The sequence below is a fragment of the Condylura cristata genome, unplaced genomic scaffold (genome assembly GCF_000260355.1).
Source record: "Condylura cristata isolate star-nosed mole 26May11 unplaced genomic scaffold, ConCri1.0 scaffold00013, whole genome shotgun sequence".
NCBI classification, from domain to species: domain Eukaryota; kingdom Metazoa; phylum Chordata; class Mammalia; order Eulipotyphla; family Talpidae; genus Condylura; species Condylura cristata.
In genome coordinates this window covers 28,455,784-28,471,185 of record NW_004567114.1, presented here as the reverse complement: position 1 = coordinate 28,471,185, position 15,402 = coordinate 28,455,784, and the positions used below count along the sequence as shown (strand labels likewise).

The 15,402-nt window shown below is 40.5% G+C and overlaps 1 protein-coding gene across 1 annotated transcript in view; it reads left to right on the top strand.

Annotated features, from left to right (window-relative positions):
* Positions 1-68: 68 nt before the first annotated feature.
* MTHFD1 (methylenetetrahydrofolate dehydrogenase (NADP+ dependent) 1, methenyltetrahydrofolate cyclohydrolase, formyltetrahydrofolate synthetase) overlaps positions 69-15,402 on the top strand; it is a gene marked incomplete at its 5' end in the record, with an annotated part of 55,573 nt that continues 40,239 nt past the window's right edge. The window contains 3 exon segments of the mRNA XM_012724399.1: positions 69-123; positions 126-207; positions 13,553-13,637. Of these exon segments, the coding sequence (XP_012579853.1) occupies positions 69-123; positions 126-207; positions 13,553-13,637 (222 nt within the window).

Genomic DNA, 15,402 nt, shown 5'->3' with positions numbered 1-15,402 from the left:
GCACATCGTGGGGTGGGCCGGGCAGAGGAGGATACACGCACGCGCAGTAGCTTGCCAGTGCTCGGTAGTCGCTGCAGCACGTGGGTTTGGTTGTGTCGCGCAGCTGTGCTGGGAGTCAAACCTCAGTTTGCAGGTGTCCATCGTGGGCAGCGGACTAAAAAAGGCCATGGCGCCGGCGGAAGTCCTGAACGGGAAGGTGGTCTCTGCGTAAGCACCTGCCATTGTTATTAGGGAGTGTTGGGCTGCGGAAGAGGACTGGCGCAGGGGGTTCAGGTCCCCGCGGACCCATTTTTGGCGGGAGGACATTTGTGGGGGCGGTGTGTGGAGGTAGGGGGGCTATGCAGACGGACGGGGAGGGAGGAGGTTGTGCTGAGACTGAAATCTGGACTGATGTCTTGCAGCCAAAGGTGGTAGCCCTCAGGCACATTCTGTCCTTGGCGCGTGAATTGGTGACTGCCCTCTGGCCTCTGTATTTCTAAGGCAAGTTTTTTAATAGGCCCGATTGTGCTCCCCGAAGTGCAAAGGGTGGCTTTCTGCCAGAAGAGAGTGGTGGAGGCTATCAGCAACAAACAGTTGGAACTCAGAAACTCATTGTACCTCTTCTATAATTTGGTGGTTAAAGAGACAGATTATTGAGGTGACAAGACTACAAGGCTGATTAATGACAGAGGGTCTCCTTTTGCCTCATAAAGGCTAAGTCTTTTGCTAAGTAGAACCCAGTGAACTTTTACTTTCCCTTCGATTTCATGCTTCTCTAACGACTATCTCCTGACCATGGTCACTTTTCCTAGTTTGGTTCCTGAGTCCTGACAACATTCCATTTGACCTCTACCTGTTCTACCCTTCAGAAAATCTGAATATTTAATTAGTGGATGCTATTGCCAAACTTAGTCCCAGGAAGTAGTACTTCTACTTTTTATTGAGAAGGTAGCTCGAGGGGAAAGAGAATAGATGAGGGAAGAACATATTTTATAATACCCTCCTTGTGGTTGTCTTTAGGTTCTTTGACCTCACCAGTTACCTATTAACTGCTGTAAGTGGCAGCAGTAATTCTCCTATGAACAGCATCCTCTAACTTTGTGGGTGAAAGTTTCCTGATGGAATTAAAATGTCATCTGTGTTAAAACTTTCATTGGGATAAAATGATTGTTTCCTAAAAGGAAAAAGTTGCTGAACAAAAGTGGAGTTGCTTAACAAAGGTGAGGTATACATTAGATGGTGGTGAATTTTACATTTTGGTGAGGCAGAACCTCAGACTTTTAGACTAGAAATTACAATACTTTTACCTACTTGATTTTCAACCTGTGGTTTGCTGACTACACTGTTTCTGCTGGATCTTCCTTTTTGTTTTCTTATATTCAGATCTACTCCCTTTACCAATGGCCATATATGTATACACACACACACACACACACACACGTGTATGTTGCATGGAAACCAAGTTAAATATATTTGTAAGTTCCATGAAAACCTTGTCTTTTTTGGTCCATATCCAAAACACATAGAAACCTTTAACACCTTAGTGGTAGCAGTGTGACTTTTAAGGAAATTAGTTAGCCTTTCTGTGCTAACATTTCTTCAAATGTAACATAAACTGTCTAGGACATTGATTTGTCAGGAGAATTAAATGATATGAGCATTTAGAATTGTCCCTAGCACATAAGTATTAATACAAGTTAGCTGCATTAATGATTAACAGTTAGTTGCAGTGTATATGGATAATTGATTCATTTTTCTTTTGGTCAGTGATAGCTGATTTGAGATCTTTTTCAATAGTTCTCAGCATTAACTGCATATTAAATCATTTAGTTTTTATTCCAATACTAATACATGCCCCCTCCCACTCCCCCCAAAAAAGGCCTGTCATGAATATATAGCTCAATGAACTTTTCACAACCGAACTTATCTGAATAACTGGCACCCAGATCAAGAACTGAGACTACTGGCATATCAGTAGCCCACTTCTTACCTGCATCCAGAACCACCCCTCAAAAGATAATTAATTTCCATATTTTTAACACTAGATAAGTGCTGTATATTTTTAAGCTTTACTTTTTAAAGATTTATTTTATTTATGCATACAAGAACTGGGGTGTATAGACCAGAGGTGTGTGTGTGGGGGGGAGGGGGGGAGTGGATTCACCAGTGATAGAATAAGGAGAATAGGCAGGTCTGCTGAGGGGAGCAGCGGGTGAAGACAGGAGAGGTCTGCTGTGCCATGTGGGCCACCTCCTTGGTTGGGGATCAAACTCATGCCACAGCTGCTGCCAATAGCTTGATAGTACTGAGACTTTAACCCCTGCCACCAGGGAGGCCCTGCTTTTAAACTTTGTATAAATAACATGATACTGTTATAATATGATACTGTTATGTGTTATAGACACATAACTATTTACCTTCTTTCAGTCAGTATTGTGTTGGAGACTCCATGTTGTTTGCAGGTGTAGCTTATTTAGTCCCACTGTTTTATTATATGAATAGGCCACTATTTAGTCTCATTGTTTTTATTATATAAAATATGCCACTTTGTATTCATGGCCATGTGGTTTTCTGCTTGTTGGTGATTACGAAAAGTGCTGCTATGTGCATTTTTTTTTATTTTTGCATAAAAAAAACTGGGTGTAGGCCAGAGTTGTTGGAAAGTTGAGAGGATTCACCAGAGTAGAGAACAGAACAAGTAGATTTACTGAAATGGACTGTAAGGGGAGCAGCAGGTGAGACAAGAGAAGTTTGATGTGCCATGCGTGAGTTTAACCTGACAGAAGGTTGAACTCAGACAGTAGTGATGATAGCTTTGAAACTTAGCCCCTAGGCCACCAGGGAGGCCCTGCTAATTACACTCTTTCACATATCTTTTGGTTGAATATGTAATGTGCACATTACCATTGAGTAGAATTGAAGAGTAGAATTATGGAGTAAGTGAATACGTGTCATTAGTCTTAGAAATTGTCAATATTTCCAAGGTAGTTTTGCCAATTCAGTCATAGGGTGATTTTGAAAAATGCCTGTTTTAGTGCTCACACCAGATTGATTGAATTGAGATTACTAGCAGTTTGAGCCACTAGGTTCAAATATGTTAAAACACTTCTAAAAACTCTTTGATTCTAATGTATGTTGAAGGTTGGGAATCACCTACAGTCTTAAATCCATTTCTCATAATGGAAGAATAATATGACAGTGACTTGGTCATAGGTTTTGGAAATATTTTCTGGGACACTTTTCCAGGTACCAAAAGGGTCTCCCACCCACTTACTCAGATTTAATGTACTCCTTTTACAGTCCCTGTGGTTGAGTAATCAGTTTCTCCTAAAACATCATTAAAGACTATTAAGATTAAGATTTTATTTGCTTATAGGTGCTTTTCTTTAATGTGCTTATAAAATGACTTGTTTAGAGGTTGCCACATCTTGACACTTTGGCCAGGATAGCTTGACCCTAGCAGCTGATAGTGCTTGCAGTTCCTCAGAGGGAATTTTAGAAGGGAAGACACCCTGTTTGGCTCATAGGTAATACAGTTCCTCAGATCCTTTGCTGAGGCTTCGGGAGGCAGCTGACCCTTTAGCCATGACCCCAGGGAACTTTGAACTAGAAAGTGTTCTTACTACTTCAGTAGGATGAGCTGAAGGTGGAGGTGTCCGGGCTGTGTGTCCCTACTTTTCCTCTTTTGCTAGGCCAAGGTCATTCTTGAAAGGTAAGTGAGGGGCTTCTTACATTGTACCCTGGCTTCTGGAGTTCCTGGAGAGGGTCCCTCACTCCCCCAGATTTGCAGGTTAGCTTCCTTAATTGCCACGAACTGTGGGTTCTCTCGGGGACAGATTTGCAAGCCATCAAGTATCTTAGGCAGTTTCTTCCCCGAATTGCAAAATCTTTTCCTTGCTGGGAGAAAGAGTGGGACACCCTTCTCTCCTCCTTGGGCATCCAGGGGTAGGGTGATAGTACCAACCCTTTAATAATATGGTTGTTTCTCCTGGCACTCAATCCTCATTCTTAAATGCTTCCCTAAATCCACCTTCACCTAAGAAAAGACATCTTTATCACTCTCAACACTTAAAAGATTCCAATGCTTTCAGGATTTGTGAGCCATAAGTGAGTGAGTTGCTCAAGAGTTTCAAGATTAGTGATAGACTCAGTGTATTTTCCTTCGTCCCCAAAGACTTGTCTGTATGCCCCTTGCTTCCAGGAGTTGCAGACTTTTATCTGATAACTTAGACCCTTCCTGTTAGGAGATGGACGACCCAATTAATCTGTTTGAGTGGAATCTTTTTTTTTTTTTAAGATTTATTTATTTATGCATACAAAACTGGGATACTGGGGTACAGGCCAGAGATGCAAGGGTGGTGAGAAGATTCATCAGAGACAGAGTGGGGAGCAGAACAGGTGGATTGAAGTAGACTCCTGAGAGGAGCAGTGGGCAGGTCAGAAGAGGTCTGCTGCACCATGTGGGTCACCTCCAGGGCCAGGGATCAAACTCTCACTGAAGTTGCTGCAATTAGCTGCAGTGCTGTGTTCTAACCCATTGTGCTGCCAGGGAGGGCCCTCCAAACTGAATTCTCCTCAGAATCCAGCCACTTTAGTGCGAGTTTAATCCCTAGCCCTGAGTTGATCCACATGGCTGGCAGACCTCTCCTGACCTACGTGTTGTTTTCCTCAGCAGTGTACTTAGTCGATCTGCCTGTTCTGCTCCCCACTTTGTCTCTGGTGAATCCTCTCACTGCCCCTGCACCTGTGGCCTGTACCCCAGTTCTGTATGCATAAATAAATAAAAATCTTAAAAAAAGAAAGAAAAAAGGAGCCATTTCATGGCGATAGCCCAGTTTTGACTGGTTGGAGATAGTCAAACCTTGCTTTGTTAGCTAAGCTTTCCTTTTTCCTGGTGAAAAGTTATTTCCCTGAAGCCAAAGCAGGAGAGGTTCAGCTTTGGGTTGCTGGTGCTTAAAGCTGGCATTTCTATGAATGATTTTGCCAGATCCTGTTAGAAACTTAACTCGTTGCCTTGCATGACTTTAACAGAATAACTAATCTTTACCTTTGGCTTTGGTGCCGAAGTACTAGCCCTTCTTCCTTAGTAAAAGACATTTTAGACCTAAGTACTATTCTACCTGCAGTATTTCTTTAGTCCTCTGTAAAAGCAGAAAGTTACAATCTTTCTATGGCATTTCTCATATAAGGTATCTTGGCCTGCTCTTCCTCTCCTAGTAGAGACCCTCAGTCTACCACATTCTTTCCCCATTTTCCATGACGATGATGCAGAAACCTGTTGGGACTGAAGGCTATTCACTGAAGCCACGATTGGCTGTGAAGACCAGATCAGGGCTTAGATAGTGCTGAAATATTGACACTGGTAAGGGTGTTGACCTGCTGGCAACAACTCTCCACTGGTGGCATATACCTGGGTACAGTCCTTATAAATCCTGATGCTCAGGGGCCACCATTTTGTGTCTCATAATGTGGTAGTGGCGGAAAGTTACATAATGGTGCCCTAGAGGCCAACATGTAGTAATATGTTTGGTTTGGCCAAAAGTTATTTTTAAAAATTGTATTACTTCCCATACAATTAATACATGTAATTACACCTAAGAATCTGGACGCCTGGCTTTTGGAAAGGAAATGGAGAGATTAGCTATATTGTGCTCTTTATTCTTTCATGTCACCCAATTTGTTGGCTCTAGTAGAAGCTGCCTCAACTCCCCCCACCATCACTATGGTGGGGGGCAGGGACGTGGGACTACATTGTTTAGAATCCTACCACACCTGGTTGTGTACACCTGAACTGTCTTGGCGATCTTTCCCTGGTGCACTCTTAATCCATTTTAAAAATCTAGCCTTTTATGAAACCTCTTTCAACCGTTCAACCTGGTTTCCTAATGCCATTACCCTCCTCTAGCTCATTGGTTCACAAACAAAGGGCAGTTTTGCCATCTTTCAATCCAGGGCACCCTTGACCAAGGGACATGGCACCTTGAATAGAGACATATTTGTGAAAGGGGAGTGATTCTGTTCTGTTAGCATCAAGAGGTATCCTGCTAAGTACCCTTCAGTGCACAGCCTCACACACAAAGAATTATCTGGTCCAAGTATAAATAGTACAAAAACAGAGAAACTGATCTAGAAGCTTAAAATAGGTGGTTATTGTATCATTATGTATGTGGATTTATGATGACCTTCACGCTCAGTAGAAATTTGAGGATTCAATAGAATATTACATCATTTAGCTATTTTCATTGTTATAAATTATAACAGGCAGTTTACCTTTTCCACAGGTATTTGAGAACATTTAAGGGAACAGAATGGGAAAATTTTACATTATACATTTTCAAAGGACATAAAATAGATTCACATTATGCTTTTAGATATATACATGTGACATAAGCATGCACATACCATGTTTATATGTACATGTATATTGTTTTATATATATGCTTCTTATATATGTACACACATATATATGCTTCTTATATATATGCTTCTTTATATATACATGTACACACACATATAACCTGTCCAGTTTAGTAAATATTGTGCTAAATTATTATCTTATTTAAATGTTTTATTCTTTAACATAGTAGAGAAAGCAGTGATAGTAGTTAATTATTTTATATACTGATACAGCTGTTGCTATTTACTGATGATATGTAAAGACAGCCAGTTTTAACAAAAAAGATAATTGGTTTTTTAATTTGACTTAAACAATTAGGAAATTGAAATATTTTCTTGAAACACTAGGTGGACTCACAATCACAATTGTTTTTATAAGAAACTACATGTTAAGGGAGGAGGCCCACATAGTGCAACAGACCTCTCCTGTCTCACCTGCTGTTCCCCTCAGCAGTGTACTTCGTTGATCTGCCTGTTCTGCTTCCCACTCTTTCTCTGGTGAATCCTCTCACTGCCCCTGTACCTCTGGCCTGTACCCCAGTTCTGTATGAATAAATAAAGAAAATAAATAAATAAAATTTTTAAAAATTTTTTTGAGGTACTTCAAAGCTCTAAAATGTGTGATGAATAAATATAACATTATATAATAATCACGTTATACTTATATAGTGGTATTTTAGAATGTAAAATAATTATATAGTAATTGTGTAACAATCTAACTCTGCTAGAAAAAACAAAAGAACTTTGTGTCCTTGTTTAGAAAAGCTCTATATGTTGAAATGACTATTCTTGCTTTTTTTCTGATCAGTTACTAAGATTCAGCAAAACTGAAGGGTGCCTAGGGACATCAAACTGAGGAGGAAAGTCCTGTGTTGTCCTTTCTGAGGTTCTTGTCACTTGTGTACATTAAATCAGGGTAATAAAAGTCTAGTGTACTCAAAGTGTTTTAATAGAAAATAAGAAAGAGAAGAATTTCCAATAATAACCTCCCAATCAACCACTGAAATCACCCATCCCCTTGTGCACAAAAACTCAGCCAAACAGGCCAGATCCAGAACTGGGTGCCAAAGTTCAAAAGCAAAGCTGTCACAATCATTAGAGTTCAGAGCACATACTGGCAGGAACCACAAGCAAGGGTTTAGGTAGGTCCCAGAGAACTGGGACAGAGGATTGTTAAAATGTGCCATATAAGGGCCTCTGGTGGCACAGGGGCTAAAGTCTCAGTGCTTTCTGGCTATCACCAACCTACACGGTGCTTTGCTGTCTCACCTGCTGCTCCCCTTAGCAGTGTGTTTCAGAAGAACCACCTGTATTCCCCACTCTGTCTCTGGTGATTCCTTTCACCCCATACACCTCTGTCATAGACCCCAGTTCTTGTATGCATAAATAAATTAAAAAAAAATCTTTTAAAAATATGTACCATATAAGCTAAATTCACCAGAGGACCAAGAGAACACCTGTCTGTCTCTGAAGAACCCACCTGCCAAAGTGCTAAAGCCACAAAGAACAAAGACCAGGAAAATCCTGCTCTTGTTTTATCCTGTCCACCACACCTTGGCCACCTTGCTGCTTCCCAGCATCCCCACCATCCTGGAAGTACTTTGAACATGCTGGGAGTTGTATTCGGATGTTATAGGAACATATATTGGGGGATGGAGTTCTATATACACTGGCTCAAATTGCCAGTGCCACCTCCTCTCACAACTAATGGCATATTCTGTGGATCTATTGAGAAAGTTTGTGCTAATTTTGCCTTATGGAAGCTTTATTTTCATCATCTTGATTTCTTAGCCATTTAAGTAAGTCTCCTTTACTGCCTCCTTTTCCTACTATGTTCACCTGTTCAAATAACCTTGTTAGGCTGTGTGTTAGCAGTGATTTTTTTTCTTAGTCACAAAATGTTAAACATTTGAAAATGAAGCCATCATGTTAACAACAAATTGAAATTGCAACTGATCTTTTCAGGCATTTGTAATGGGCCTTTGGACCTTGGGCCAAAAAGACCTCTGTCACTGTTGAGGGTAATATGTCTGACTAGGACACTTCTGGATAATGGGAAATGCACCTTTGGCTTTTATTGAGTAGGCTTTTTTACAACTATATAGGTAAATGAAGATAATTGAGAAAAATGATAGTAATACAAATGACTCGTGTCCATAGTCAAACAAATTTTGACAGGTTGAGATATAAATTATTTCCATCGTATTTTTGTCCCTGAGAAAGAAAAGACAACTCCCACAACACATTTTAGTCACAAGTAGCAGGGTTTCCTCAACCTAAAGCACTATTAGCATTTGGAATGGATGTTTTGTTATGAAAGATTGTCCTGTGTATTGTAGGATATTTAGTTGCATCCCTGGCCTCTACCCACTAGATGCCAGTAGCAACTTAGTAAAAACGACATCTGTTCATGTCTAGTTGACTATATTTTCCAGTATTTCTCCTTTCAGGTCAAAGAAACTAATGGTTTGTCTTAACCACATTCATTAGCACTCTTACTGACTTCACCTTTACCAAGATTGAGAGATCTCTTCTCTTAGGCTTTTGGGACTGTTGATGGAGTGACTCTGGGATGTACAATTCTACAATTCTGGGATCCAGGTGACTGTTTTGATTCCCTTTGCCTTATGTCAGGATGGTATAACTCATAGGTCTGTGATGGAAATGGGACACACTTCTGTCAAGGAAGTCTGTTGATTGAGGAGATGTGAAGGATTTGGAAGTTGTTCTGTTGTACTTTCTAGAAATAATGAACTATAAAAACTAAAGGGCTTTCCACCATTCATCAATGCTCGTGACTGGTGGGGCACAGGGGAAATGTTTGTGTACTTCTCTGGGTTCTAGGTTAGCAAACAACAAAATAAGCTTCTGAGAGACTGAGAAGAGAAAATAAAGGTTTAATAATAACAATATGTACCCTCCTGTATATTTTGGAGAAAACTAGGAAAATTGAGTAACTCCCCCATGTGGCTTCACCCCTTTAAATAACCTCAGCTAAAGCAGGGAGTAGAGGGTAGGGCTGACTGTACCTGTAAAGGTACTATAAGCAAGGATATGGACATAGATTGAGTTCTGTCTTAGCTGTTAATAAAAGTTAAGAGGATTAGGTCATCCAAAACAGTGAGGGTAACTTCCTTAATGAGAGATTTTCCTTAATGGGTCAGTGTCTTAAAGAAAAGGCAGCCTTTATCCTGCCATCAGAGCCCCTCCTATGAAATAATATTTATGCCAATAACACATCTCAGGAGGAAGAGTTTTACTCCCTATTATAACCCTAAAATAAAGACACAAGGGAGGTAATATTAACTTTTCTTTTTGTGTTCTTCATTTTCTTCTTTCATAATTTCTTAACTTTAGGCCCATCAGATACTTGGCTTCCATTATTTTCCTTTTCATTTTAGGATTTTTTTTGATTAATTGCCAGCACAGAAAACCAAGAATTGGGAGGGTGGCAGAGGGGTGGGATTTAAGGGATTTTGGAGCCCTCATTATAGCTGTCTTGATTTTGTTCCTCATTAGAGCACAAAAATTTCCACTTATTGCTCTGGTGTTCTGGGCTGTCTTGTTCTTGCTGGTTGTGGTTTACACGCATTTGAAAATGTCTTTTATTGCTATTCTGGTCATGCCTCATAAAGAGACCTAAATGTTAACTTTTAAACAAATCTTCCTAGTTGGAAGAATATCCCTTGCTAATGTAGCTTCAAAAATAATCCTGCTTCTTAGGAAAAGTTTAAGGAAGTCAGTGTAACTGATCTCAAACTATAATCTTTTTTTAGAAAAATAAATTGTAAACAGATCCATTTAAGTTATAGCATAGAAAAGAGAACATTTTGCTCTCCCCTCTTAACCTACTAGACTGAAATAATAATCTCTACCCATACAACTGTGTAATACTGGGCTTCCATAGCTTGCTGTTGGCTATATTACTTTTTTTTTTTTTAAAGATTTATTTATTTATTCATACAGAACTGGGGTGCCAGAGATGCGGAGGGTGAGAGGATTCACCAGAGACAGAGTGGGGAGCAGAACAGGCAGATCGACGAAATACACAGCTGAGGGGAGCTGCGGGCGGGTCAGGAGAGGTCTGCCACGCCATGTGGATCACCTCTGGGGCAGGCGGGGATCGAACTCATGCGGAAGTGGCTTAAGCTTCTCAGTGCTGTGCTTTAACCCGCTGCGCCACCAGGGAGGGCCTGGCTGTATTACTTTTATTTGCCTCTAGATTCCTTCTTTAGGTCTGTAGTGGTCATGTATTCTAAAATCCTTTATAAGATTTGGTAAGTAAATTCACCTTGTCAGTTTGAAATTCACTCTGTACCTGAAAATACTTGCAGTGTCCTATATTTCCAGCATTGCTTTACAACCCCAAAAACCTCAGAGTCATCTGTAACCCTAGCATTTTTTGTGCTTCACATTTAATATACTACGTAGACTCCAGCCACTTTTGCCACAATGGTTGGGTTTTCTTCCACGTGGAGCTTGTGTTAAGGATAACCAGTGGAAAGCTTTGTCTAGCCTTTATGTTAACAGTGTTGGAGAGAGAAGAGAGAAGATTGGAGTCTGGAAACTTGGTCTCTCCAGAAGAGGCCTTCTCTGTTAACTCAAGCTCCACATCTGATTATTATGCAGGGGGACTGGCAAAGACTGGGAGCTGTGGGAGTTTCTGTGGCAGCCAATGAAAACTTGGCAATGTAATGTTTCCTGGTCTCTTGTGTCAGAGCAGAACTGACCCTCTGTTCAGGTCAAATCCCAGTTTAAAAAAAATCTGATGTTCAATTAATCCCTTTTTAAAATAATATTGTATAGTATATAGAGTTTTCTTGATATACAATGGGGTATGTCCTAATAAATGCACTGTAAATGGAAACTATCGCATGTGGAAAAGGCATTTAGTTTTCTTAACCTACATTTAATATATTAACCTACTGAATAGTGTACCTTAGTCTCGCCTACGTTAAATACTCACAGAATACTTACATTAGCCTCCAGTAGGCAAAATAATTAGCACAAGGCTAGATTATTATTTTATAATGAAATGTGAATATCTTGTGTAATGGAATATTGTACTGAAAATGAAACACAGTCTGTAGAGTACAGGTTGTTTACCCTCATGATCACATGGTTGACGGGGAGCTGCTGCTCTTCAAATTTTGTGTGGTTTCTACTCAGTGCTTATGCTTACACCATCAAAAAGTCAAAAATTGTATATTGAACCATCATAAACTGGGGTCATGTGGTTGGATGGAAAAACAAGGTCACAAGCTAGATTTTTAAGGGTTGGGTATGATTTTGTGTATCAATTCAAGATTCTTACCATTCACAAGCAAATCTAATAATCTATTTCTAAGGATTCCAGTGTCTGTTTATGGTGGTTGTGTTTGGAGAATTGGAGCTGGGAGTAACAAAATTAACAAGGAAGAGATCTTGCTGATGGTGGTGTACATTTGTGTGTCAAGTGTTGTTAGAATGTGTAGGAGGAAGAAAGGCAAGTGGCAAAACTGGTCATTCAAGAGAGACAGATCCTGTTCTAGGTCATGACTGTATCATAACTAGGCAAGATTGTGCTATTTTGAATATTTATTTATGAATGTAACTTAATGTACCTGATATTCTTGTGTATTGTTGGGAAGCTGTGTGTTGGTAAGTTTATGTATTTTGTTTCACAAGAGCATAACGTTATACTTTTTTTTAAAAGATTTATTTATTTATGCATATAGTACTGGGGTACAGGTCAGAAATGCAGGGGCAGTGAGAGGGTTCACCAGAGACAAAGTGGGGAGCAGAACTGGCAGATGGAGGAAGTACACTGCTGAGGGGAGCAGTGGGCTGGTCAGGAGAGGTCTGCCGTGCCATGTGGGTCACCCCCAGGTCGGGGATCTAACCGACACTGAAGCAGCAGTAGCAGCCGGTTGCTTGCAGGGCTGCGCTTTAGCCCGCTGCACCACCAGGGAGGACCCAAGAGGTTATACTTTTAATCTTGTGTTAAATTCTTTTTTTTTTCCCTAAAGATTTATTTATTTATGCATAAAATAGCTGGGTGCAGGCCAGAGGTGTGGGAGGATTCACTAGAGACAGAGTAGGGAAGAGAATAGGCAGATCCACTGAAATACATTGCTAATGGGGAGCAGCAGGCAAGACAGGAGAGATCTGCTGCTCCATGTGGGTCACCTCTGGGGCGGGGATGGAACTTCTACCCGCACTGAAGCGGCTTCCGCCAGAATTCCAGTGCTGTGCTTTAACCGTTGTGCCACCAGGGAGGTTCCTGTGTTAAATTCTTTTGTAAGAAAAATTCTTTTGTGGATTAGAACATACTTTCTAAATACATACTGAATTTGAAGTGGGTACTCTTTTTTTTTGTTGTTAAGATTTATTTATTTGTTCATACAGAACTGGGGTACAGGCCAGAGGTGCAGGGGCGGTGAAAGGATTCACCAGAGACAGAGTGGGGAGCAGAACAGGCAGATCGACGAAGTACACTGCTGAGGGGAGCAGCGAGCAGGTCAGGAGAGGTCTGCCACACCATGTGGTCACCTCTGGGGCAGGCAGGGATCGAACTCATGCCAACGTGGCTTTAGCTTCTTAGTGCTATGCTTTAACTCACTGCACCAGCAGGGAGGGCCTGAAGTGGGTACTCATTTATTATCATTAGGTTTATGTGGATGCCCTGTGATTATCTTACTTGCATAGGCAGAGTGGAAGGTATGACCTCAAATTCTTTCTTGCAACATTTTTTGAATAGCAACTAGAGAGTAGAGCTGCTGAAATAGGTAAGGATTAGCAGAATTCCAGAAGTGTTGGTAAATATTTTCATTTGTTCCTTCTGTGATTTTGAATGCCATCAAGTAACATGTTTTATTTACTTTTATTTATTTATATAATTTACATTTTAAAACAATGTTTTACTCCCCTCTCCCCCCTCCCCCACCCCCACCAATAATATGTTTTAAACGGTTCCCAGGGCCCAGCCAGGTTAGGAGTTAGAAATACTTGTAGGAAATATATCCATGTCTTCTTAGGCTTAGAAAATTGATGGGGAGTTCATGGTACATGTGATACCAGATAATTTCTTTCCAGTGAAGGTGTTTTTAATTTAAAAGAGAAAGACATCTAGTCATTCATATTGCTTATTTGTATTTGCAACATTAAATGTTAATAACAGCCTTCCCATTTTCTCTAGGCAAATAAGGGAGAAACTGAAGAGCCAAGTCGCTCAGATGAGGGAACAAGTACCTGGTTTCACACCGGGCCTGGCAATTTTACAGGTATGATGATAATGTATTTCCATGAATATCCTCTTGCTCAATCTCTTCTCAACAGCACTTAAGACAACAACTTCAGAATCTTCATTTCTTTATGTGAGTGTGTTTCTGTGAAACCTCGCATCTCAGTTGTGCTTTCTTTGCAGGCTTCCTCCCTTCTCGGCTCTATTCATAGATGTTGGTGTTTTCTGGCTTCAGACTGTTCTCTATGGATGACTTGTTCCTTGTTCAGTGTTTCTTTCTGGTTTTTTTTTTTTTTTTTTTTTTTGAGTTTTGGGTTTTGTTTCGCCTAAAATAAATGGTGCAGACCAGGGGAGGAGTGGGGGCTGGGGGAGTGTGAGAAGATTTACCAGAAACAGAGTGGGGACTGGAACAGGTGGATTGACCGAAATACACTGCTGAGGGGAGCAGTGGATGAGACCGGCAAGGTGGGCTGTGCCATGTGGGTCAGCTCCCTGGCTGGAATCGAACTTGCACTGCAATGGCTAGTGATAGCTTGGTAGTGCTGAAACTTAACCCCTTGTGCCACCAGGGAAACCTGAGTGTTTACTATTTCGTTAAGAGAGTATTAAGTAAGGGTTGAGGTTTAATAAAATTAATAATTTTCATTGCTTAATTGAAGCTGGAAATGACGTTGGCATCTGTTTTTACTGAGTGTGTGGCAGTGAAGGATCCGCTCATGACCAGTGTAGTTGCTGCGATTGTCTGGACTCGAGCCAAGTCACCAGTGTCCTACCTACCATTGCTTCTGCGGCTGCCACACATCTGTACACACAGTGAAAAGGTCACTGATGTCGTAATATTATTATGAAAGAACTTGGTATTCGGGAGTCTTCTGAGATGGTATTAGGGTTTTGCCAAAAATGAACTATGCTTTGAGATCCATGGCCTAGTATTAGGGTTTTGCCAAAAATGAACTATGCTTTGAGATCCATGGCCTAGGCAATTTCATCTAACCCCAAATAGCAATTCAGTCTAAACCTGGATTAGGTCAGTAACTAAATCTGGATGCTTGGTGTCTAGAGCACAGCTTCCTAATCTAATTCCTCCTTATAGTTCCTAATCTCTCTGACACCTGTAGCACTTGCGTGCCTCTGGGCTCAGCTCTGACAGCTCTTTCCCACCTCACTTTTTTCCTAAGTGAGCACACCAGGCCCATATCCATGTGGGAGAAAGTTTCCTGACTTGGGCCTCTCTCTCCAGGGTTTCCTCCCTGAGCTCTATCTGGAGACATTCAATAACTATTCATCATACGGCCAAATGTACAAGTGAAAGTTTGAAGGGCTGATTTGGATGACAGGGAACTCTTAGCTTTCATTTGAAATGCACTGCTTCTTCACATTTCTCTATGTATGTGTGTTTCCACCTACATCATTGAATCCCTTACTAGATTTTTGTCATTTTGTTCATCAAGAATTTCATAGTGAATTGTAGTTGGTTATCTGAGAGGCTTTAACTGAGAAGAATAATTCTGCTTGGTGTGTTTTCTGCTGCACTAATTTTGTTGTGGGTGTGCAGTTAATACATTTGTGGGACCAGTTATTTCTTGGTTTATTCTTGTGAATTGTTTGTTGGAGAAAGGGTAAGTGTCACAGGCAAAATATCTTCCTATAAACCTTTCTTTAGTAATATTGGAATATTTTTTCCTGTTTTTATGATTGACTTCTAAACTACAATTTTTTTTGTAATTAAAAAGTATTTATTTATTTATTTAAAGAAAAAAAATTCAAGATACTTATTTATTGCATAGTAGAGTTGGGGTATAGGC